The sequence below is a fragment of the Cylas formicarius genome, unplaced genomic scaffold (assembly GCF_029955315.1).
Source record: "Cylas formicarius isolate icCylForm1 unplaced genomic scaffold, icCylForm1.1 PGA_scaffold_4__25_contigs__length_36172078, whole genome shotgun sequence".
Taxonomy (NCBI): domain Eukaryota; kingdom Metazoa; phylum Arthropoda; class Insecta; order Coleoptera; family Brentidae; genus Cylas; species Cylas formicarius.
This window is the reverse complement of record NW_026844334.1, coordinates 33,805,385-33,829,800: the sequence shown is the minus strand read 5'-3', so window position 1 is coordinate 33,829,800 and position 24,416 is coordinate 33,805,385. Positions and strand designations below refer to the sequence as shown.

At 32.8% G+C, this 24,416-nt stretch overlaps 1 protein-coding gene across 3 annotated transcripts in view; it reads left to right on the top strand.

Annotated features, from left to right (window-relative positions):
* LOC132701001 (cadherin-89D) overlaps positions 1-24,416 on the top strand; it is a 267,876-nt gene that overhangs the window by 88,078 nt on the left and 155,382 nt on the right. For all 3 annotated transcript variants that reach the window (XM_060668612.1, XM_060668611.1, XM_060668610.1), the window contains exons 3-4: positions 17,007-17,137; positions 20,376-20,531. In XM_060668612.1, coding sequence (XP_060524595.1) covers positions 17,007-17,137; positions 20,376-20,531 — 287 coding nt within the window. The remainder of the gene's footprint in view (positions 1-17,006; positions 17,138-20,375; positions 20,532-24,416) is intronic.

Here is a 24,416-nt window from a genome sequence, read left to right as displayed (position 1 = left end):
CGGTCACAAACTGTTCTCTGTCTGTTAAATAGGACTTAAAAAGTTTGAATAGAACACCACGCATTCCATAAAATTCAAGCTTGCTCAAGAGAATCTGATGAAAAATACAGTCGAAAGCCTTTGAGAGGTCACACTGTGAAATCATTAAGTTTTTTTCAGGCCCTCGACTGATGTCTACCACCACCCTCATCAAAGCTCTAGTTGTTTAGAACTTGCTTCTGAAACTAAACTGGGCAGAGTCAAGTAATTGATTTACTTCAACAAATTTATATAGTTTCTCTTTTAACAAGATTTCAAAAACTTTAGAGAAAACAACAATGATAGAGATAGGACGTTTTTAAATATTGGCGTTACTTTAGAAATTTTAAAAATACTTGGGAATATTTCTTCAGTAAAACAACAATTTATCAAACTAGTCAAAGGTTCCACCAAAATATCCGCGGTCTCCTTGAGTATTCTGCTATTCAAGTCAATTGCATCAAGGGCTGATGAAATCTTTAAGTTCATTATTGTTGAAAAAACTTCTTCAGGGGTCGTAGGAAACAAGCAAAGAAAATATAATCTATCAATGTTTTTTATAAAGCTATACAAATTATTATATAAGCTAAGGTTGCTTGTAAACCGCTTGTAAAAATCTCCTACTTTATAATAAAACCTCAAGCAATGAGGTGCTAGTTGCGGGCGATATATATTATTTAGATTCATAGTTACCAAATTATCTGAACCGAATTCCCCCTTCTTGTTTTAGCCGATTGATAGGCCTTTTTGAGTTTAGACGATTTTTTAAATGAAGGTGTGACATGGATTGCATTCGAGGTTATCCTTAAACTGTAACGACTTTTAAATTTTTTCACAGTTAATATCAATTTGCTCGCAATAAGCGAAGTAGTTCAACGCAAATTGCTTATTTGCGATTTTTCTTTTTGATGGCGAGGAATGAAGTTTATTAATTCAATCCGAGTAACTTGGCCTTGCCGCAGATTTTTCTATTTATGATTGGGGTCGCCTTTGCGTTACAATGTATAAGGCAAAACGTTAACTTTTGAAAGTTCAATTCCACGCAGAGAGGTGTTTTCTAATTGAATGTAAATAAAATATGTTTTTTTTTTATATCTGTAATACCACTCTATATATTTTAATAAAATTTGGCACATATGTACTATGTACGAAGAGGCGTTATTTACTCTACCACATTTTTTTTTAAAATACGCCACTCGCGGGCGTACGGAATTTTAGCTGTCTATTTTGGCAGACATTGATTTCTCTTAAAATAGAAATTATTCTTACAATTTCCAATCGCTTTTAAAGAAATTTAATTTCTTGAATTTTTTCAATCCGATGTACGGTTTTACCGACATTACAGATAAAGTTTCGACGACATTGCGTCTCCCTGCCTAACTCCTGTATTTAATGGTATTTGTTTCATTCCTTCGTATATTTCAATGGTAGTTGTTACTCTGTACGGTTCTGTTGTCCTGTAGTCAATTCTATTTTTATTTAAGGCATTTTCAACAGCCTAGTGCTCTGCGGTTTCGAAAGTTTTCTTGAAGTCAACAAATGCTAGGAAGACTAGTATTATGGTATTCGTTAACTTTTCAATAAGTATTTTTATTGTTAGTCGTCGCTTGCACTAAACTCTTTTCTGAATCCGGCCTGTTTTTTAGTTTGGTATCTATCAAATTTCATTGTTCTTCTATTCGTTCATATTTTTGTGACCAATTTGTATTTGACGTTAAGCAGCGTTATCGGTTCGTTGTTTTTTATGTCTGTTTTATCTCCTTTTCTCTCCTTCTCTATTTTACTCTGAAATTTGTATTAATGCCTAGTTTTCCCCGATATTTTAGCTTTTCCGCAGTCAGTGTATCTCTTCCAGAAGCTTTATTTCTTATTTACTGATTTCAGCTTGGAGCTCTGATATCACGCATTTTACTTTATTTTTGAGTTCTTTCTTCATTTCTTCTTCGGCAACTTGTTCGATATACTTCGGTGTAGTTTTATTGAATAATTTTTAAAATATCATCCTCACTATTCCCCTCTATTCCGTCTTAGTCTTTTTCTTGGGATTTTTCTCAATAACATTTTCGCTTCCTGAATTTTACTGGTTTCATCTTTTTTTTTTTTTTTGAATAGTTTTATTGATTTCCGTGTATTCGATTGACTGTTTACTTCCTTTCTCATTAAGTTTTCTTGTTTTGTTGCTACTAATGTGTATGTATTTATTTTTCTATTTCTTCTTATAGAGTGTTCTTTATTTAGTTCATGTTTTTGTAAAGTTCGGTTTTGGATTAGTTATTTTTTTATTTTCTCTTTGTATGTATATTTTTATTTTTCATAAATTTTTGCATGTCTAGTTGAACTCTGTTTTTTTGGCATTTTTCTGTTCATTTCAAATTCACTATTCATTTACCATCACTACTCGTAGACCTAATAAGTACTGTTACATTTGTATTTTTTTTTTCGCTGTATAAAATGTAGTCAATGTTATTTTTGGTTTTTTCGCGGAGACATGTTGACTTTCGTTGGTGTTTTTTTTGTTGCAAAAGGAGACCATTGCTTATAAGTTTTTTTATTGTAGGAAATTATATATATTATTTCATTTCTTGTTTCATAACCAAAATTACCTATTTTAAATTCTTTGCACTTTAGTTTTACTTGGTTTCCCGGTTAAATCAACCACAACTAATGTTTTAGTAAAATATATCAACCTTTTTGTTGACAATAAATCCTATTTCAAAGTTAGTATCCCCTTCATTTGTGTTATAGTAATTTTCCCGACTGCAGGTGGATTCTATTTTCATTTTTTCTTTTTATTGCCGATGGCCCTATAATATCTCATTTTACTCCCTTTAGTCACATATTTTTCATTGATTGATTGATGTTCATTGTTCAATAGGTCGACCTGTTTATTTTTAGCTATGAAGTTTTAGTTTGTATATGCTAGTTACTGTTAAAAATTAAATAATTAGACACTTTTGAGTAACTAGTACTCGATTTAGGCCTTGAACACTTCCGGAAACCTTATGCAAGGGCTGAATTTGCATTGGCATGATGGATTAGATCCATCCAACGAATTCTTAATTATTTGACGATATAGTAACATTTACTTAATTAAGAACAAACATCATCAATTTGCAAATCCACTCCAACTATCCACTGACATCCAAAGTATTCAAGTTTACGGCCTTTGATGGTGTTAACTAATTCTGATGATTTGCTAGGTCTTCGAAGTACTTCTTCGTTCAGCATTTTAAAAGCTTCTATCCTCATCAGTCAAGCATCTGTTGATACCCATACTTGAACCAGATACAGCAGTAAGGGTAAAACAAAACATTTGGGAATTCTGATTCTCAGCTTGATGTTTACGAAAAGCGTGCTTTATTTTCATAAACACCGTTCGTGTTTGGGCTATTCGGTTTATAATTTTGTCACTTGGATACCATTTTTCATCAATAACACTTCCTAGGTGTGTCCAGCTTCCTTACACATGCAAAGGGAGTACCGCTTACTTAAATTCCATTATCCTGAATGATCAAGAAATCTTTTACGTACTAATTTTTTTTGTTGTTGAGATCATTGATAACTTCAAAAGTTTCACTGCAATTCCGTTCTGTGTATAGATTAAATATTAACGGAGACAGACGAAGCTCTGTCTAACTCCTAGCTTAAATCTCCACTTCTTTTGATAGTTTATCTACCAAACGTTTATTGGCTTCCTGTTGGCAGTATAGATTTGCTATTATTCTAGTGTCCTTATCATCAGTCTCTGTGTCTTTAACATCCGGAGGATTTTGTCATGACTGATTTTATCAAAGGCTCTCTCCAAATTCGTGCGTTGCGTTGCGTAGCTAGTTCGGTGATCACCCCTCGGCGGACAATGGCAAACCACCGAAGGTATTCTGCCTAATAAAGCCTCTCTCACCTTTGCCGTTCGATAGAAAGGGCACATATACATTACATCCGGACATCCGGACATCTTACCATTAGTACAAGCGTACTAAACAGTTTCACGTGTTCCCAAAGCATTCCTTTCCATTGCTGACTACAAATTGATTATTCTTAATTTTACTGTCATGTTTTCTGTAAACTCTCTCATGGATTATTACATAAAAATATTTTAAATTGTAATCGCTATATTCTTTTTAAGTGTTTTTTTAGGGAATTTCTATAAAAAGAGTCCCTTATCTAGTCATGTAAATCATACTTTGTCACAAATGTCATATCAATGTCATAAAAAGGCGATAGTTTTGGTTAGTTTCTATCTTTTAAACTAAATACTGGCATTTTCGGCCTTTATTGTAAGAAAAACGTTAATTAACCAGCATATATGGACGCAAAACCGCCCTTTATGGGTCAAATATTTGCAGATTTCGATTAGATTCCAGTGAAAATCTGCTTTTTCGCATCTTATTGTACCAAAATCTACCTCAAAAAGGGAGATATGAACTTAAAACCCCCGATTTTTGGGGTTTTTTTCCGTTGATTCTGAGCAGATCATTGCATTTTCATACATTATCGGCCTAAAATTTACATTAAAGCTGGAGATATTTACTTAAAAACCTACTTTCTTGGATTAACAGTAGGGTTTTCTTATTCATTTCAAACAGAATCCAGTAAAAATCGGGTCTTTCGACACAATCGTAAGTAAAACCGCATCAAAACTGCAGACAGCTGAAACTATCGTTTTTTAATCCAAACAGTTACCTCTTCATGTCAATATCCTTGACATACTAGTCAAAATAGGCATTTTCTGCTTTTATTGTAATAAAAACGTTAATAATCCTAAAAGGGACACCAGATGTAACAGATTCTGGCTTGCTCAGTTCGTCTTCAATCAAGACGTTGTGGTGCGCGATTAAAAGTGAAGTGCGGCAACAAGGGATATTTGCAATCCCCGGTTAAAAAGTCGGTTCGTGAGGGGTGGGGAGATGGGCGGAAGACGTTCCACAGGACGGAGTTCCTGGGGATAAAGAAAGTCCCGCGATTATTATTGTTTCTTTAGAAATTTGTAGTGTTACGTTCAGTAAAAGTTTGGTAGTTTTCAAATTTTGTGCCTTATTTACCGCCGTAGAACCCACGACACACTCTCGGAGGTCCGAGAGCATCTCATTTGGCACTCAACTAGTGGCACGAGTGGTTAAAGGAAGGCATTTGAAAGCTGTGAGTACATTTTATACACCATCGTTTTGGTTCCGGCACGAGTCTCCATCGCCGTTGATCAGCGACAGCGTATGCGAGGCAGCGTTATAGCGCACATCAAAGGCACGGCTGTCGACGCGACGCGACGCGCAGTTCAGACGGAGAAGCGAGACGATTTCGTGAAGCGTTGGGATTGGTCCGTATATTTCTGCGGAACTAATTTAAACCTTTTCGGTTGTTTTGAAAATTGTGTATCTATACGTTGATATTTATATATACCAACTTGATTCATTCTTACCGTTGATGATTTATGTAAGATACATATTAGGTTGCGTCATAAATAACTAAGTATAATAAACAACAAAGTGGAAAAATAGATGACGATGATCTCGAATCGGTTGAGTTTAGGACTCCAAAATCGAGTTTGGAGGATGTCGTGAGTAAATTAGCGGATGGCATGAAACAAATGCAAGTTAGTATGGCGCAGTTGGCCGACACGGTGGCGAATTCTGTTAAAAAATCGCAAGTTGCGACTAACGACAAACATTATATATCTTTGTGGCGTGAATTGGGGGGTTCGAACTTGACATTTCATCCAGATGGTAGCGTACATCCAATAATTTTTTTGAAAAAATTAACGCAATTTTTAAAGGATGCAAAAGTTCCGGAGGAAAGTAAGGTTTCTTTGGCTTTAACGACCTTGAGGGGTTCCGCTGTAGATTGGGGGGTCGCTAAGGAAAGTTCGTTTAAAAATTGGGAAGAGTTTAGTGACTGTTTTAAAAACAGATATTGGGGAATCAATCAAGAGCCCGAGTTATTCTTCGAAATTAAATATGGCGAGGTCAGGTCAGGTAACCGAGCTGATTATTTTTTGAAAAAAGTAGCCCAAGCCGCGTTTTTAACTGAAAACCTACCCGAAGGTCAACTAGTAGAATATCTCGTAAAACATTTACATATACAAAGAGGGATATTTATTGCGGGTTTGAAAACAATAGATGAAGTCGAATGCTATTTAAGGAAATTAGATGATACGTTTGAGGGAGAAAGGTCGCGTAGATCAGGGGAAAATGTTAGAAATGTTAGTTTTAATAATTATCAAAGTCGAAATTCAGCACCGAGTAGACAGGAAAATCAAGATACGAGTGATCCGCGAGATTCCAAAAATGATAATGCGAGAGGGACGGTAGCGGAAACCGAAATGATTCGATTTTTAACTAGGTCCGAGGAGCTTTTGAGTGACGGGGATGAAAGTGACTCCGCAGAGGAACAAGAAATGTTGTCTTTGATAATTGAAACTTTGATATTTGACCAGAAAATAGACGTATTAGTTGATTCAGGTAGTCAGTGTTGTGCCATATCTGAATCTTTCTTTAAAAAGTTACAGGGGGGTAATAAAAATTTACCAGTATTACCAATCTCTAATATGAACATTTCTGCTGCTTTTGGGGGGAAAAGTATTAAGGTAAAAGTTCAGGTTTTACTTCCAGTTGAAATTGTAAAAGAAAAATTTTACATTTCTTGTATAGTAGTGCCTACGTTAAATCAGGATTTAATCTTAAGTACAGATTGGATGAGGGCGGGGAAGGCCAAAGTAGACTTTGACCGAATGTTGATTTGCATTGGTACTCGAACAATGCAAATACCAATTAAATTTGAAAAACAAAATAAAAATCAGATTCATCTTCACTCATTGCAGGATAAGAAAAAAAAACGACATTGTTATACAGATTTAGAACTAAGAGACGTAGCAAACAAATCAGACATATTTCATCAAGAACGTAAAGATAAATTATATTTACTATTAAGCAAATTTAGCCAAATTTTCTCTGAAACGCCCGGACTAACAACGAAATATGAACAGGAAATAAAAATGCGCGACTCCACGTTATTTTTTAAAGCTTCTTACCCAATTCCATTGGCGTACCGCGCTGAGGTAAAATGTCAAATTGATGAAATGGTAGAAATGGGTATTATAGAACAGGAACAAACAGAATATGTATCGCCTTTCACAGTTGTGATAAAAAAGGACAAATCTATTCGGATATGTTTAGACGCTCGATTTTTAAATAGTAAAATGGAAAAATTTCACATTCTTCCGCCGCGAATGGACGATTTGTTGTCACGTTTCCAAAGTGGGCTATTTTTGTCGACTTTGGATATGACGGCTTCTTATTGGCAAATACTAATTCGTAAGGAACATCGGTGTTTTACCGGATTTTTATTTACTAATCAAACATACTATTTTAATGTTTTGCCTTTTGGTCTATCGACTTCGGTGGCAAGTTTTATACGGGGTTTGTCCAAATTACTCGGACCCGAAGTGTTATCTTTTACTTTTGTTTATGTTGAGGACATTTTAATATTTTCTCCAGATGCTGAAACTCATTTAAAACACTTATCTGTTATTTTTGAGAAATATTATTACGCTAATTTGACAATTAAGTTGCGTAAATCCGCATTCGCTAAATCTAAAACTGAATTTGTCGGACATATAATTTCGCCTAAAGGTATAGAAATAAATCCAAATCGAATAGAAACTATTAAAAATTTTCCAAAGCCGCGAAATATTCGCGAACTTAAGGGTTTTCTCGGGTTAGTAAACTATGATCGTAGGTTTTGTGAAAATTTTGCCGATTTAACAGTTCCGCTTGTAAAATTGTTACACAAAGCCTCTACGCAGGCTATTGTGACTAAACTTGAGAACAAATATTTTACTGAAGTACAAAAGCCGAAAATGTTATTAAGTGATAACGGAACACAATTTCATTCCCAAGTTTATAAATCTTGTTTTGGTCGGAATCAAGTGAAGCAAATATTTACCTCGATATATTTTCCACAGGGAAACGCTACAGAGCGAGTCAATAAAGAAATTGGCCGTCCTTCGCACATTTTGTTTTGCTAAACATACTAAATGGGCTGCTGTATTGGGCAACGTAGAACATTGTATAAATAATGTGGTCCACGAAGCCACCGGTTTCACACCTAGTTTCCCCTTTAACGGTAGAAACGAACCCAATAATATAATGAGTATTTTAGATTTCCCGTTTTCCAATGAAAACCCGTGCAATGATTTGACTCAGTTTTGGATATTAGCCAAGGAACGCTTATTTTCCAAAAGGAAGCGCAAGGAATTAGCTTTCAATAAAAGAAAAAAATCTGTTGTATTTAATCAAGGGGATTTAGTCTTAGTTCGAACCCGCGCTCACTCGTCAGCTGAGAATCCCGAAATTAAAAAGTTTTTCCAATTATACGAAGGTCCGTACAAGGTGTTTGAAAGGAAGGGGTCAAATTCTTATTTATTGGTAAACGATGTCGGACAATATTTGGGTCCGCATAATATCATAAATTTAAAGAAATTTAAACCCATGCCTGAAGCAAATTTGCTTCATTAGCCACTTAGAATTTAACGATAATAATAATCATAATTTGTTTTCTTCGTATGGACCTTGTCATTTATTTTAATTGCTAGAACGGTATTAAAACTCTAGCATCTGTTAAACCATATGCATAGTTTTAATAGGGGGGTAATGTGGTGCGCGATTAAAAGTGAAGTGCGGCAACAAGGGATATTAGCAATCCATGTTTAAAAAGTCGGTTTGTGAAGGGTGGGGAGACTGGCGGAAGACGTTCCACAGGACGGAGTTCCTGGGGATAAAGAAAGTCCCGCGATTATTATTGTTTCTTTAGAAATTTGTAGTGTTACGTTCAGTAAAAGTCTGGTAGTTTTCAAATTTTGTGCCTTATTTACCGCCGTAGAACCCACGACACACTCTCGGAAGTCCGAGAGCATCTCAACGTGTAGTTTTCTCTAAGTTTCTTTCCTACCCATCAGATAGGACTAAACCCATTTGAACAACTCCTTATTAACTAGCAGCATAATTGTTGCAGTAATAATTGTTATATTATACGAGCCCTAACAACTGATTGTTCGGACGATGTACGAAGTAATAAGAAAACATATTTATACTTATTTTAAATTGATTTTTTTTTGCCTTTTCGATTGAAAATGAAATCACGCACTTATTTTTATACCAAAAAGTGCTATCGTAATGAATTATTTTTTTATTTCACATAAATTACATAACAAAAACATAACGAATTTGCTGACAAATAAATATTCGGACGCATTTAAATCTTTTGCTTTAAATCGAACATTAATAAGAAGTAACATCACCTTTCGCGGCAATAACAGCGTTTATGCGTTTTGGCATGGAATCTACCAAAGTCTTGCAATATTCGGGGGTGAAAGTGTTCCAAATTTCGGTAATTTTTGCCTTTAATGCTGAAACTGTCGGGGCTACTTGATGGCCACGATAAAACTTTCATATTATGCACCGTCTTGTTGAAATATAAAATTTTCATTTCCAAAAGATCGTTCTATTGATGGAATCAAACTTCTTGATAAAATTTGTTGGTATTTTTCTGCATTTGCAGTACTATCAATGAACTCGTTGTTGCCAACCCCTTTACCACTCATACACCCCCATATCATAACACCCTGGGGAAATTTTACCCTTTTTCGAAAATCGCCTACACACACATCAAATTTTGATTCGTCGCTGAAGATAATGTTACTCCACGTTTCCGTTGTCCAGGATATTTTAAATTTTGCCCAATCCAAACGTTTTTTCTTCTGGTTTTTCCTTTACCTTTAACAAAAGTAGATCATAGATAATTAATAATGTTTATATTGAAACAGGAAAAATTGTAAACTTACCTTATAAAAACTCAAATCAGACTTATGCAACCATTGTCTACAACATTCCCTATAGACATTTAAGTTTGCCTCGTGATTCCATTGGGCTTGAATTTGTCGTAAGACGCTTCGTCTGCTAGTTTTACAAATCTTGACCAGAATACGACGATCTCTATCAGTGATTTTACGAGGTCGGCCTGAATTTTTACCACGAACGCTAACACTAGCTGTCTTTCCATACTTTTTTATAATATTCCCGACTGTTGATTTTGCAATACTCAAGTCATTTGAAATTTTTTGCATTGATTTACCTCTGCAGTACTGAGATATGATAATTTCTCGCACTTTTTTGTTTGTTGCAACACCACGCGTCATTTTCTTATCAACTATTATACAAACTTGAAAGATGCAACCCGAACTGACATCTCATTTATCTAAGCACACTACATTTTACCATCATTGCATGGGTAGCATTGATTTCTTGGTCAATAAACATTCGCGTCCGAATATTTATTTGTCAGCAAATTTGGTATGTTTCCATTATTTTGCTATGTAATTCATGCGAAATAAAAAATAATTCATTGCGATAGCACTTTCTGTGCTATCGTAATGTGCGTAAATTGATTATTCCATCGATAAAGCAAAAAAATTTTTAAATAGATATAAAAATGTCTTTTTTTATCATATTTTACATCGTCCGAACATTTAGTTGTTAAGGCTCGTAATATTTATTAAGTTAACAAGCACGACAAAGTTTGTTCTTCTAAATTTGAATAAACGTCGTAATATTATATTGCAAATAATCGGACATATTTTGTATCGCCCAGTTCTTATTTAAAATCGACCGACATATTTACAAATAAACGACGCGTAGACTTAAGCATGCGTTGCAAAAGTCTATTTGAAAAAGGAAATGCAAACCATTGTAGAAAGTAGCTTAAGCTATCATTTCCGCCAAATAAGGCACACTTTAGTGAATTGTATATGTTTTCATGTTTAACGAACGTACAAATAAACGCAAAGATTTACATCTTTCTGCTGGTCATTGTTTCTATCTGTCGAAGGACATCTCAAACGTTGGCGTTTCGGTCGTTGCGGATTTGAATGGGTCTTCGGAACAATATTATCGAACACGACCAAGGAATTTTATTCGGTTGTCGATTTGCAAAAGAGCGCAAACGGTTTATGTGATTTGCTGTTAAATATTTATTAGAAGACGTAGAATTTTTATATATCAAGTATTGAACCGCTTTAAGATTCTATCATAATTGCAATTGGCACATGTCCAAACAGGCATTTGATAGTCAATTGTCTAGTTATATTGCCGATTTTCTCAAAAATCTTCGATAAATGCTTTTTAAATAAATATTTTTTAAGTAACTAGTACTTATATAATCATGTTTTATCTGGTTTCCAATTCAGGGAAGTATAGAATTAATGCCCTATAAATTTTATGCTAGATGCGTTTCAAATAAAGTGCTCTTTACGTGTATCAATTATTTTGATGAGATTTTGCCAGTTTGTAAATGCCATATTCAACTTTTGCTACTGTTAGATATTTTTTACTTATAAAGCTATATATTTTTTTAAATGGAACACCGTGTATCTTATATCACAGAAAGACAGATAATTTACGGAAGTAAACCCCAATCCACTATAGATGACCATCTTGAAATTAAAAACAAGAACATATCTCAGGCAAGAAGAGAATACAGGTAATTATTTGGTGGTCATGTGCCATCAAGTAGCACATTCAAATTCATAGCAAGCAGTAATGAGAATAAAAAGTTAGGATATTTTAAGAAGAAAAATTAAGGTTCTCAAGGTTTTAAGAAGACCCTGATATTTTTAAAAAGGTCTTGTAAACTCATGAGGCCATCTATTCAAATGCTTAAATATTTTACAGGCCCAAAATTCATCTCTGAGACACCCAGAATTCTCAAGGTTTTTAACAACAGATGGATTAGGGCAAGTATTTCATTATGTTTTAGCAAGAAGTCAGCACTGTACCGTATAGGGTTGCACCTGTAAGCAATTATCTTAATGGCCATTGACCAAAACATATATTGGACGACACGGACCAATTCTGTGGTCACCAAATAGTCAAGATTTGACTTCCTTGGATGGGGAGATCTTAAAAAAGAAATCCACAAAAACAAACAGCTTAAATTGAATGACTTGATGCATAACATTTTACAATCACTCTCACACTCTCTAAACCCTTAGTTTTGGTTAGTTACAATACAATGGCATGTTTTTTTAACTCTGCGAAACTTCAAAATAAATCACCACATTCAATTAATTTTTGACTGCCGTGGGTGGATTGGGGTATACTTAACAAGCTAAAAACTTTCTATGACAGAATACGCAGTGTGGTCAATTGAAAACAATATAACGATACGAAAAAATCAATTTTTTAAATATTTTCTGGTTTTCAGTTTCGGTTTCTGGGTTTCAGTTTTCAGTTTGACACACCCAGTATACTTCTGTCTGTTGTAACCCATCATGTGCTGGGGTTACTGTGCGAAGACTGGTGATTATTTAGGGGACGAGAAAGAGTAGAATGGGAAGTTACGCCATACAGATACTCTTGCAGATCATTATTTCTTAAAATAAACATTTGTTTATTTTCTCTTCAATCATTTATATAAAAAATAAAATATCAGATTTTTCTGAATCCGGAAACGGCCAGGTAAATTCAAATTTATTCTTGGCCGGGCGTAAGTAGACTGGATTAGCAAACAGTGCTACCAGTTAAACTTTATAATACACTTTCCACTGTGGCATAATTAAAAAAAAAAGTAGCGCATTTAATTGTATATTTAAAAATAATTTGGTAAAGAAGTCCGTACTATAGATGAGTATCTATCTAATTTATTTTTTTTTGTATTTCAGCATTAGATCGTTGGTTTTTTATTTTTATTGAAATATTTTCTAATATTTTGTAAATTTTTACAACTAACATTATTATCATTATACTTTATAAAAAATCGGTAGAAATATATATTTTTTTGTTTTCCCTTCTGGTCAAAAGTAAGTAAAAGTAAGAAAAAGAATGTGCCTATATACGGGTAAGTGTTGCCTTATACACAAGTTAATTTAAAATATTTAAAAGTGGTTTCTATAGGACTCCCACTCACAAACTTGTATAAATTGTGCTTACAATACACGAAATTACAAAAAGTCTGACATGTATGAGGACCTAATAGGATCTTAGACAAACTCGAGCGATTTAACAAACTGCTAGGTACCCTTAAATAGCTATATAGGAGAGATGTTTTGGTAATATGTTTTAGTGCACTAGAATTGCAGGAAATATGAGAAAGCAATTAAGGTGCAAGTTTTACTAGAACAATCACAAGAAATACTCCTTGACAATTACAATTCCTTGTAAAACTCATTGTGCGAAAGTTTTCGTTTGTTATCACGCTTAGTGAAAATAAAATTAAAAGAAGAAATTATTACCGCAGAAAGTCGGGAATTACCAGAATCAGTTCAGCTGCAACTGCAACAGGAGGAATTGAAACGATAAATCTGCAGGATAATTTTGGGAAGTCTGAAGGTATTACAGGAAACTATTCAAAATTTTGGGGTACTTTATTTGTAGGTCACCTATCTCCTTAGGGATGTAAGTAAATACTGCAGTACGTACACACATAATTTGACACTGATTAAATAGGAATAGTTCCATCAATAAATACTGATTTTGTAAATCTGCTTGTTGGATTCGGGATAATATGTCTAGGCAAAATATTATATGCACAACTTGGGAAGAAGAGATCATGTTTTTAGATAAGTTATGAGACTGATCCATGTTCTCTATCCCATTTTTTTTGTAGACTTGTTTATATGTCTGTTTCCTAGTTTTGATCCATTAATCACATATCCATGTATCCATTTTATTTTTTAGTTTACCAAAATATGAAATTGTAAGGAAACAATGGATAACATTCCTTGTCAAAAATTGAGCTTCCTGGGAGGCGCCAATCATCCTATTGGCTTCTTCAGAACTTGACTGAAACCGACGCAGGAGTAATCCAGAAGTTTTGTAAAAAGTAATGTAAAAGTTCCTTGAAAAGAATATCACTGAAGCATCTTATGTCGGACGCCATTGTGCAAATTAAAAATAAATTAAATATATATATATATATATATATATATATATATATATATATATATATATATATATATATATATATATATATATATATATATATATATATATATATATATATATATATATATATATATATATATATATATATATATATATATATATTCTCACGTATTGATTCACGGATGGAAAAATGTGATGACACTATATTCCGGGATATCATCCGTTCGCTCGTTGAACTCCGACTGGAGTCCTGCATCCGACTGGAATCCTGCAAATCTTGCATCCGACTGGAATCCTGCAGACGTTTCGCCAAAATCTCACTTGGCATCTTCAATGCTCGCGCTCCGAAAACACTTCGAACACTGTGTTCGTCTTATCAATGTGGCTTGTCGATTTACATATTCGTTATGTCTGGTGTGAATGTTGTAAAACTGTAAATTATCGAACAACTGTATAGTGAACCGTTGATTTTTGGCATAACGTATGTAATCGTAATATAAAAAAAATATGTATGTTTTATTGTTGTGCATCTATTTTTATACTATTTTTAATCACTTTGTATGTTCTAGTAATTTTTAATCATTTTAATCTATTTTGGTGACTCCTATACACATCTTCATGTATTTTTTTATGTATGGCCAGGAAAACAATGCTATAAATAATTTTATTAAAAAATACATTTTTGTAGGTTAAAATTAAACGTCTGAAGAAGGTCTTGATGACCGAAACGTCACAAAAAATAAAATGTTTCACAAGTAACGGAAACCTATTTTAATTTGACTAAAAAGGACCAAAAAAACAAGAAACATTTCTTAAGAATATATAAAATCAAAAGGATCAAAGGATGACACTATATTCCAGGATATCATCCGTTCGCTTGTTGAAGTCCGACTGGAATCCTGCATCCAACTGGAATCCTGCAGACGTTTCGCCAAAATCTCACTTGGCATCTTCAATGCTCACTCCGAGTGTTCGAATGTTTTCGGAGCGGAGTGTTTTCGGAGCGCGAGCATTGAAGATGCCAACTGAGATTTATATATATATATATATATATATATATATATATATATATATATATATATATATATATATATATATATATATATATATATATATATATGCAGACGTCTGCAGGATTCCAGTCGGATGCAGGATTCCAGTCGGAGTTCAACGAGCGAACGGATGATATCCCGGAATATAGTGTCATCACATTTTTCCATCCGTGAATCAATACGTGAGAATATATATATATATATATATATATATATATATATATATATATATATATATATATATATATATATATATATATATATATATATATATATATATATATATATATATATATATATATATATATATATATATATAATTTAGGAAAAATTAGCTGCTATAGTGTCTATAGCGCCTAAAGAAATAAAACGCGGAAATACGTACAGAATTATACTAAGGACGCCGATCCGTCTGCTGTAATTCAGCATAATATTAACTGTGCACTTGTCGCTAATTTTTATAATAAGACTTTCTACACCTTAATTCCTTTTTTGCTTGAAAATTTAATGGGATTTCGACATATTTTGAGAAAATACTGGCATAAAAATGCAACATCCAAACATTGACGACCTGGCAGCGGCCATGTTGGCTGTTGGGCCGCAAGGCCTTATGGGTCGAACGTCAGAATGTGCAACTAGAGCTGCCATTTTTTAAAAACAAAATTTCAAATCTCGCGCATGCGCATATTTAACAGACCTTCTCAAAATTTGGTGACATAGTTGCTTCACGAGTTCCTGTACAATTAGCATAGGCAGGGCCTCCATATATCTAATAGCTATATATTACCGCATTTTGACGTTTGTCAATTTTGATGGTCTTACCAGTCATACAAATTAGGTATTTCTTTTAAATTGTTAAATCTTTATGTTTTTAGCTAAAATCAAATAAAAATTCTGTGTTTTTAACAACAACAATATGTGTTTGGTCCCTACTTGTGAATCCGATACGAATAAGTTGGCATTTTTGTTAATGATTTATGACAAGACAAGGATATAACCAGTACGTGCTAAGCTTCTATAAATACAAATTAGTAGATTAATTCATTAATTATTAAATTATGCATACCACAATAAAAGGAAATTACCGCAATACCAATTTATTGAAGGGTACTTTGATACTAAAATGTTGACTGGAAATAACAGAAGGAACGATTTTTCTTTTTCTTTTGTTTCAGGAACATATCCAGTAAAGTAACATATAATACCATGGTAAAACCGATTTCTAAAAATAGATTATATTTTCACAAATTTTGAAATTAATTAATACAAACTTCTGTCTCAGATCATTAGAATGTAACTTTGTAACATTTATTTCATCTTGCTTGATGTGGGTGTTTAGTGCTCTCATTTTCAAAACTTCTGCATATTCCTACGTCCCTTACTTTAAGTGTTCTGTCGGGTAATGACATATTCAATAATTGATAAATATCTTGTACAGATAAAGGTGCTCATCTAAAATGTTCAAAGATCGCAAAGTTAAGTTTACACTAAAAAAACCACATTCACAACCATAATTCCCTTTAGAAAAGCCATCGACAAAGTACGACAAAGAAGATTAACGCATTCGTTTGTTAACACAATAATTAATTCAGAACGTCTTCCGGTAGTTTTAGCTCATTTTTGACGACCATTCAGCAGAAAACCACTTTTGTGCGGTCGTTATTTTGTTCCACCTTTAGTATTTAGCAAATAACCAGTTTCTAATCCCAAAAATAAGAATGTCGGATAGACTATTTGAAATTAATTATGTTATCGTCATTTTATTGAGGCAGGCATGTGTCGCGCGTTGTTCTGCATGACAGACGAAACATTCCGAGGAATGCTACTAAAATAATAAGCTTGTTAACATTCCACGGAGCAAATGAAGCATGATAAGTTTATATTTTGCGTTTCTAATAAAATCGATTAAATAACCGCCTTAACCCTTTTGAAAATTTTCCGGAAAATTACGACTTTACTTCGCTTTTAGTTTTACGCGATAATAAAATAATTTGCTCTGTTGCAGGATGCCAGTTCTATCCGCAAGGGGAATACCTAAGATTTATACGGGTACCTGAGAATTTGAAAGTGGGGGAAGAAGTGTTGCGTATAGAAGTGCACCCTAGGAACAACTTGGTATTGCAACCTATCGATAGAGTAAGTGACGTTTTTTTCTTATGTGGCACATAAGAACTTAATCAAAATTAATTGTACAATGAACGGCGAAAATATGGAACAAATTCATAGAAAAATCAGGGAATGCAATTTGCAATTACTGCTTATCTCGGGTTATAGCTCTAACGCTTTTTATATCTTTTCTATATTTCCTATTCAGAGGTGTGTCCACTATACGATCTGGAAACCCAAAGGGGATACGAGAAACGTGTTGTCAAAAACTTGCTTGGACTCTGCTGAAGATTTAAAATATTATAATTTTGTTGATACAGAGTGTCCCAAATGTGTCCCCCGACATCAACTTTATTTTAAATGGAAGACCCTGTCTATTTCAACATTTTTGGAATCCTTGGTTAAAATAAAGGTCACTTTCTTAAAAAAGTCCTATTCGAATTTTGCATAGTTTAGGCAAAAAATGAGGTCATGTGTTTTTTTTTTATATTTTAATTGCCCCATATAAAATTGTGTTGTAACGCTACTGATATAGGCATTGCAACGAAAATTTAACCACAAGCTAAGGATGATGCACACTGCTTAATCAGTTTGACAGATCCGCGTCAGCTTATACAGGGTGTCGCAAATAGGTGGGGCTATTTAGGAGAATTCAATTAACAATATCTCAAGATTTTCAAATGGAACACACTATATTTTTATTCAGATATCTATTCTAGGACAAAAAATAAGGTAAGTTTGCAATTTATTTTACATTTAAATCTTACTTACTTTTTGAGATATTCAATGTTTAAGATATTAATAACAAATTCTTGTTAAATTTAAAGCTGTCCACATTAGGTCACGTTTTGGCAATATTAGACACATGATACCACTTCTTTTAAAGATATAAAACTCCAGAAATACGAATAAGCTAACAATACCCATTAATAAGTGCAAATTAAAAAAAAATCGATTCTATACTACACAGTTTAACCGATTCCATAAAACTTCCGAATTCATATTTAAAGAAATATTTAATAGTTAATTATCTACCTTGATTGAAAATACCTGATTAAAAAAATAAATAATTAAAGTTTATAGGATAACTAAACAATTTAACAAATTTGAATAAATAAATCTATAAAACAAAAAAAAGACAGAAACAAGTAACTAAAAAATTACTTAAATATGATGATAGCCGTTCCTGAGCAGAATATTGCAGCATTATAACTAAAAAACTTATTTAAAATACAAATGAAATATATACTAAAAAAAAACGAAACTATGAACTTTTTAAATAGAAATATGAAAGGCAACAGAAACAAACAGAAATGTCAAAGTTTGTTTATACCTTAATGCGTCAAAAAAAAGATTATGATGTCATAGCCATCTACATTTTTATATATTATGATATTTCTTTATTGATTTGATGCCAGATGAAACAAGCATTTTAAGAGGAACATTTTTAACTAAACTTTATGAACCGAATTAACAAACTCTTTTTAGCTAAATTTTTGTTTATAGATTTATTTATTAAAATTTGTTATCTTGTTTAATTAGCCTATAAACTTTAATTATTTTTGTTTATAGGTATTTTTAATTAAGTTAGATAATTAATTATTAAATGTTTCTTTAAATATGAATTCTGAAATTTTATGAAATTTTTTAAAGTGAGTATAGAGTCGATTTTTTTGAAAATTTCCATGAATTAATTGACACCCTGTATTGTCGACAATAGCCTTTTTTTGTATATCTGGAGTATTATATCTTTAAAATAAGGAGTATCATGGCTTTGCTATTTAAAATATATATAGTAACTTAATGTGCCATCTTAAATCTCGAATATCTCAAAAAGTAAGTAAAATTTTAATGTAAAATAAATTACAAACTTAACCTCATTTTTTTGTACCACAATTGATATCTGAATAAAAACATTCTCTGTTCCATTTGAAAATTTTGGGATTTTGTTAATTGAAGTCACCAAAACGGCACCACCTATTTAGGACACCCTGTATAAGCTGAGGCGCATCTATCAAACTCATTGAGAAATGCATAATCTCCATAGTCTGTGGTTAAATTTTGGTTGCAATACCTGGATCAGTAGCATCACAACACAATTTTATATGGGGCAATCAAAATATGAAAAAAAACACATAACCTCCGTTTTTGCCCAAACTATGCAAAATTTGAATAGGAATTTCTTTTGAAAGTGAACTTTATCTTTACCAGGGATTCCACAAATATCGACATATATAGGGTATTCCATTTAAAACAACAAGGTTGATCTATGGCGGGACACTTTTGGGACACCAACAAAATTATAATAGTTTAAATCTTCAGAAGAGTCCAAGAAACTTTTATAGGAAAAACTCTTTTCTATGCAAAGGTTGATTATTCTTCCATTGCTGTCTTTAATATATTCGCCATGGATATCAATCACGTTTTGAGTTTTAATTATTCTTTTTCCCATCTACCATTCAATTCGTTGAACTGAGGTGGCTTTTACTTGATGACAATCCATTTATCAAAATAAATAAGAAGTAAAAGTTCAGATTTTCACGAAATTATGTATTATGACATAACAATTGTTTCGACAACACCGTGTCTTTATCAAATGTGACAGCCTGGCCCTGATTTTAATTTTATTAGATATTGCCGATAATCTCCATCGTGTCTCTTGAAGTAGTTGCAAATAATGATGTTAGCCAAGGAACCGCTCTGCGTGTATTAAAAAAACAAAAGTATCATCCGTACAAGATTACATTACTACAAAAAATAAATGTATGCGCAGGGATTTTGAATAACAAAATTTAGGTTGTGTAATGAGTCTCTCTGGACATTTTGCGTCAAACAAATTACAAGTTTCTTCATTTCCCGCTTTGTTTCCGTATACAATAAATGCAATTTCAATTCTCTTTCATTTAGATTCGTTAAATTCACTTTCTTTGCTGACAGAAATGTAATTGAGACAATTTAAGAACTTTACTGGTACTCTCCTACTTGCCAATTAATTTCAAAATTTAATTTCTTTTTTTTATTCTTTTGTTCTTAATATGCGACAAGAAATTTTCTTTTAATGATGATATGACAATTATGATGATCATGTCTGTCAATTTTCTTGAAATCCAATGCCAGTTCATTAAATGAATTTGTTCCATATTTTATCTATTCACTGTACATGAAAGGATGCTGAAAATTATTCTACATAAAACTGTAAAAACTATTAAACCGCTTGAGTATTCGGTTTTAACAACAAAGACTAATTGCAGGCTATTTTCCTTTTCAGGCAGAGGATGTACAATACTTCACGTATCGTAATCTTAATAGGACCACGGTATCTCTTTTGCTCGCGAAATCGCTGGAGGACCTAGTGGATACGGATAATCCTAGGAACGTCCTAAAATTTAAACTTAGTTGTGATTTTAACGATGGCGAAGATACTGTAAGTAGAAGCAAATACTCCATTATTTAATATTAGTGATCATATTACCTGTTTTTGCTAAAATCCTCTCTTGTATTGATCACAGATCTATTAAATTCGCAGACCTTTAAGAAAGGCAGTTATGAGCATGTTACTGGGCTACATGAATAATGTCATTACTAATATGTATATACATAAATAATAGCGAAATTAATTTTTTGACCTTATCTTAATACAACCTGTTGAAACTCCCTAAACCAATTAAAATCTTTTTGAAACATTAGAGGTACTACGAAAACTTCTCAATAATATTGTTAATATTTATTTTCACCTGTGTTCCCCCATTATTTATAAATTATTATTTTTTCTAAAAAAATTCTACAGAGGCAAAAACTAATATTCAAATTTTCTGTTGTTCCCCGTGGGTTTTAAATTGAACCAAATTTTTAAATTCACATATAAAAATATTTTCTTCTAATGTGAGGTGGTAAAAGGTCCTAGAGCAATTAAACCAAAATTTACAATAGGTAAAGATTAAATTCCGGAATTCCTTATACATGACTGTATAATGTATGTCTGAGAAACCAAGCCATCCATGGTATATGGAAAATGTCTGAAATTGTTCCGTATATAAAAAAGTACTGGTCCTAAGGTGCCCTAGTGACTTTAAAATGAAACATATAATAAAAATATTATATAACTCATACACTCGATCAAAGTTAGAGTATGCATCAATAATTTTTCACTTCCACATGCTGCTATTTACAAGACTTGTAAATTCCTCTTGCATTGAATCGAACTTGCTGACATTTCACCAATCATCCTGTTGGCTTCCTTAGAGCTTAACTGAAATACAAAAACTCTCTATGGCTTATATGGAACAAGGATCTACTTATCCCTATATTTAAGAAAGTCCAATGCTTTAATTTAAATAATCTCCTCTCTTAATTTAACAGAACCCCAAACTTTTCAGGAGCCTAAAAAAAGCCACTTTACACTTTACTCAAGCACTACATATTATCAACAGTATACTTCAATTAGTAGATGAACGTGTTACCGACCAAGTCTATTAATATTGGAATGCATTTAAATACGCCGCTCCAAGATATATCAAATATTCAATGGGGTTCAGATCTGGCGACTGGGGTGGCTATTCGATTAAAGTTAATAAATACATTTATTGCTTTGCCAAATAAACATATTATTAAACTACAAAACATTATATGGTAATACTTTTGAAGCAAACAAAAGGCCTAATAAAACTCAGACATCCAGCAAAGCCAGACACTGTTCAAACCTTAATTTAATGTAAACCAAGTGACCCTAAGAACAAGAGAAAAAAACCAAATAAACAAAATTAAATATGTTACGAACAGTTTATAATTCATTAATCAAATCAAATATAGTTTTTTATAAAGAGAGAAGTCGCAGGACAAAGGAGAAAGGAGGGGATAAGAGTAAACAGCAGAGTGGTTTTTCGATAGAGAAATTATTGAGTTAAGAAAATATCCTTTATACCCGTTTTTAGAAGTTTTGGTTGACCTTGTTGAATCGAAAAGATTTAAATTTTTTATTGTATGTGCAATGCTATAAGAAAACGATCTTTTAAACATTTCTTTTCGATGTTGTGGTATTCTCAATATAACATTTTTTTCTTAGATTGAAGTCATGTACGAAAAGTGATTTTGTTAAAAAGATATCAGGAGATTTATACTTAATTAATTCAAAATAGAATGTAGCACTGTAGCAAATATGATCCTGTCGGCGAACTCCATAAACAAGCCGCAATCATGAATCTTGTATTTTCTGTATACGATATTATGCAGCAGCGTACAGGCAGATTGCGTACACACCACAGCAATGGAACAATTGGAAGAAAATATCCATGACTGCATATTAACTTTAAATTCCCATATGCTATTCTCAATTTGTTTGTAACGTGATTATTGAAGTGCAGATTAGAGTCCAAGATTAGTCCGAAACTTTTCGATGTATTCGAGTATGGTCTGCGAGTGACATTAATTTTTATGATCATTTTGTTTTTTACATTATGTACCTGTGAGTCATTTCCAAAAACCAACACCGACGACTTAGTTGGATTTAAATGCAGTAGATGATCGGATGCAATTTTATAAAAAGTGCTTTGAATGGGTCCATTTTCTCCATGCAGGGGTACTGATTGACGTGCATACTATTATATATTTTTGAAAAGATAAAAAAAAAATGTGGTTTATAAATCTACCAATTCACATTTTCAATAAGTTAACTCATAGTTAAGATACGTGGCAGAAAATACAATATTTTCAATTTGCCTGTGTATTTGAAAAACTGGAAAGGCTACGAAAATTTTACTAATTTCATCTTTAGTTTCACGAAAAAGTAATATAGTACACTGTCGCGAAAACCGCAACTATAAAAATAGCGGAGAAACCCCACGAAAGTGCCCAAAATGAGACACTCAGTAATGAACGATTGGCCTCGTCCCAGATTGAGATAAACATCCACGGAGCATTATGTTCGCTTCTCCGTAATTCGTACTAAGAATCGGGTAGTTTGTCTTAAATCTTGTGCCAACTATCCAAAACTAACCAAAACAATCCTTATTACATATTACATCCAATCAGGAAAAATTTGCAGTCATGATTCCAAAAATCGGTATTCCATTTTTCTTTTTACCAAGACAGATAAACTGTGGCATCCATTTTTCTTTGAGAGAAGCCGTTTGTAACAGCAGTCTTTCCATACGCCGTTGATTAAACGGTATCTTAACATCCTAGATTTTAGGATTATGATTAAAGATTTATTGTGCGTGGCTGTGGCCTTGTGTTCACTCCTCCATCAGATTCAGCCTTCGTAGAATACTGTTAGAATTTCAGCTCCCAGTTTTGAGGATCTGAGTCTTTGTCACTGTCTTTGAAATTTGATTGCACTTCTTGCGGATTAGCATGATATAGCCATCCTACAGTTTACTTCAATGCCAGAGATTTTGTTTATAGCTTGTTTAGATCATTTTCGGATATATTACTTGTAATCTTCTTGATAATGCACTTTTAAAAATAGTTAAAGTCATTGTAACTATAATTTTTTTCCCATTTTAAATAAATCTATATTCTTTCTCTAAAATTAGATGAAGGGTAACAGCGACTGGATATGATAAATAACTCTTTTTAGACAGTATTTGCACTGTAAAATCCAGACTGCGTAATTTAGAACAAAATTATTTTTTCATCTATAATCCCTAATCTCAAAAAAGATATTGTTAAACATAATAACAAATGTGTATCGGTGGCGCCTCTCTGTACATAAATTAAAAAAGCTTGAAAATAGCACTGTATAAATAAATTATTGGTGTCAGGTTCTCCCAGTACCAATAGATAGGAAGTCGTAATTACTTTTTGGGGGCGGGCCCGTTAAAAGCCAGGATGATATACTTAGAGACACACTTTACACATAATTTCTCGAACTTGCTCGTTTTCGCAGCTATTTCCATATCTGCAATGAACCGTGTATTACTTTCAGGTGTATTTACGTCAGGTAGTGAATTGAAAACCCGTCGCGCATCTGCCAGAGCCGTTTCATGCTTTTTAAAATAGCGCAACGTACACTATTTTTAACGGATCTTTTTTTCTATTAAACAGTATATATGCTTAATGGTTTTGAACACATGTGCGGAACGCTGGAATCGATAGTCTTTATATGTCGATTTATTACCAGAGTTTGAAAGGAAAATTAAGAGATTAATTAAATGAAAATTGCTCTTCGAATATTTTTCAATTATTGATATTTGAGTGTTTGTACTTTATTTTTATAAGTAAGATATATTCTGTCTCAAAGTAGTCTATATTATCGACAGCGGCTAACTAGTCGGTATTGCAGGATATTTTAAGATGCCTTATCTCAATAAGT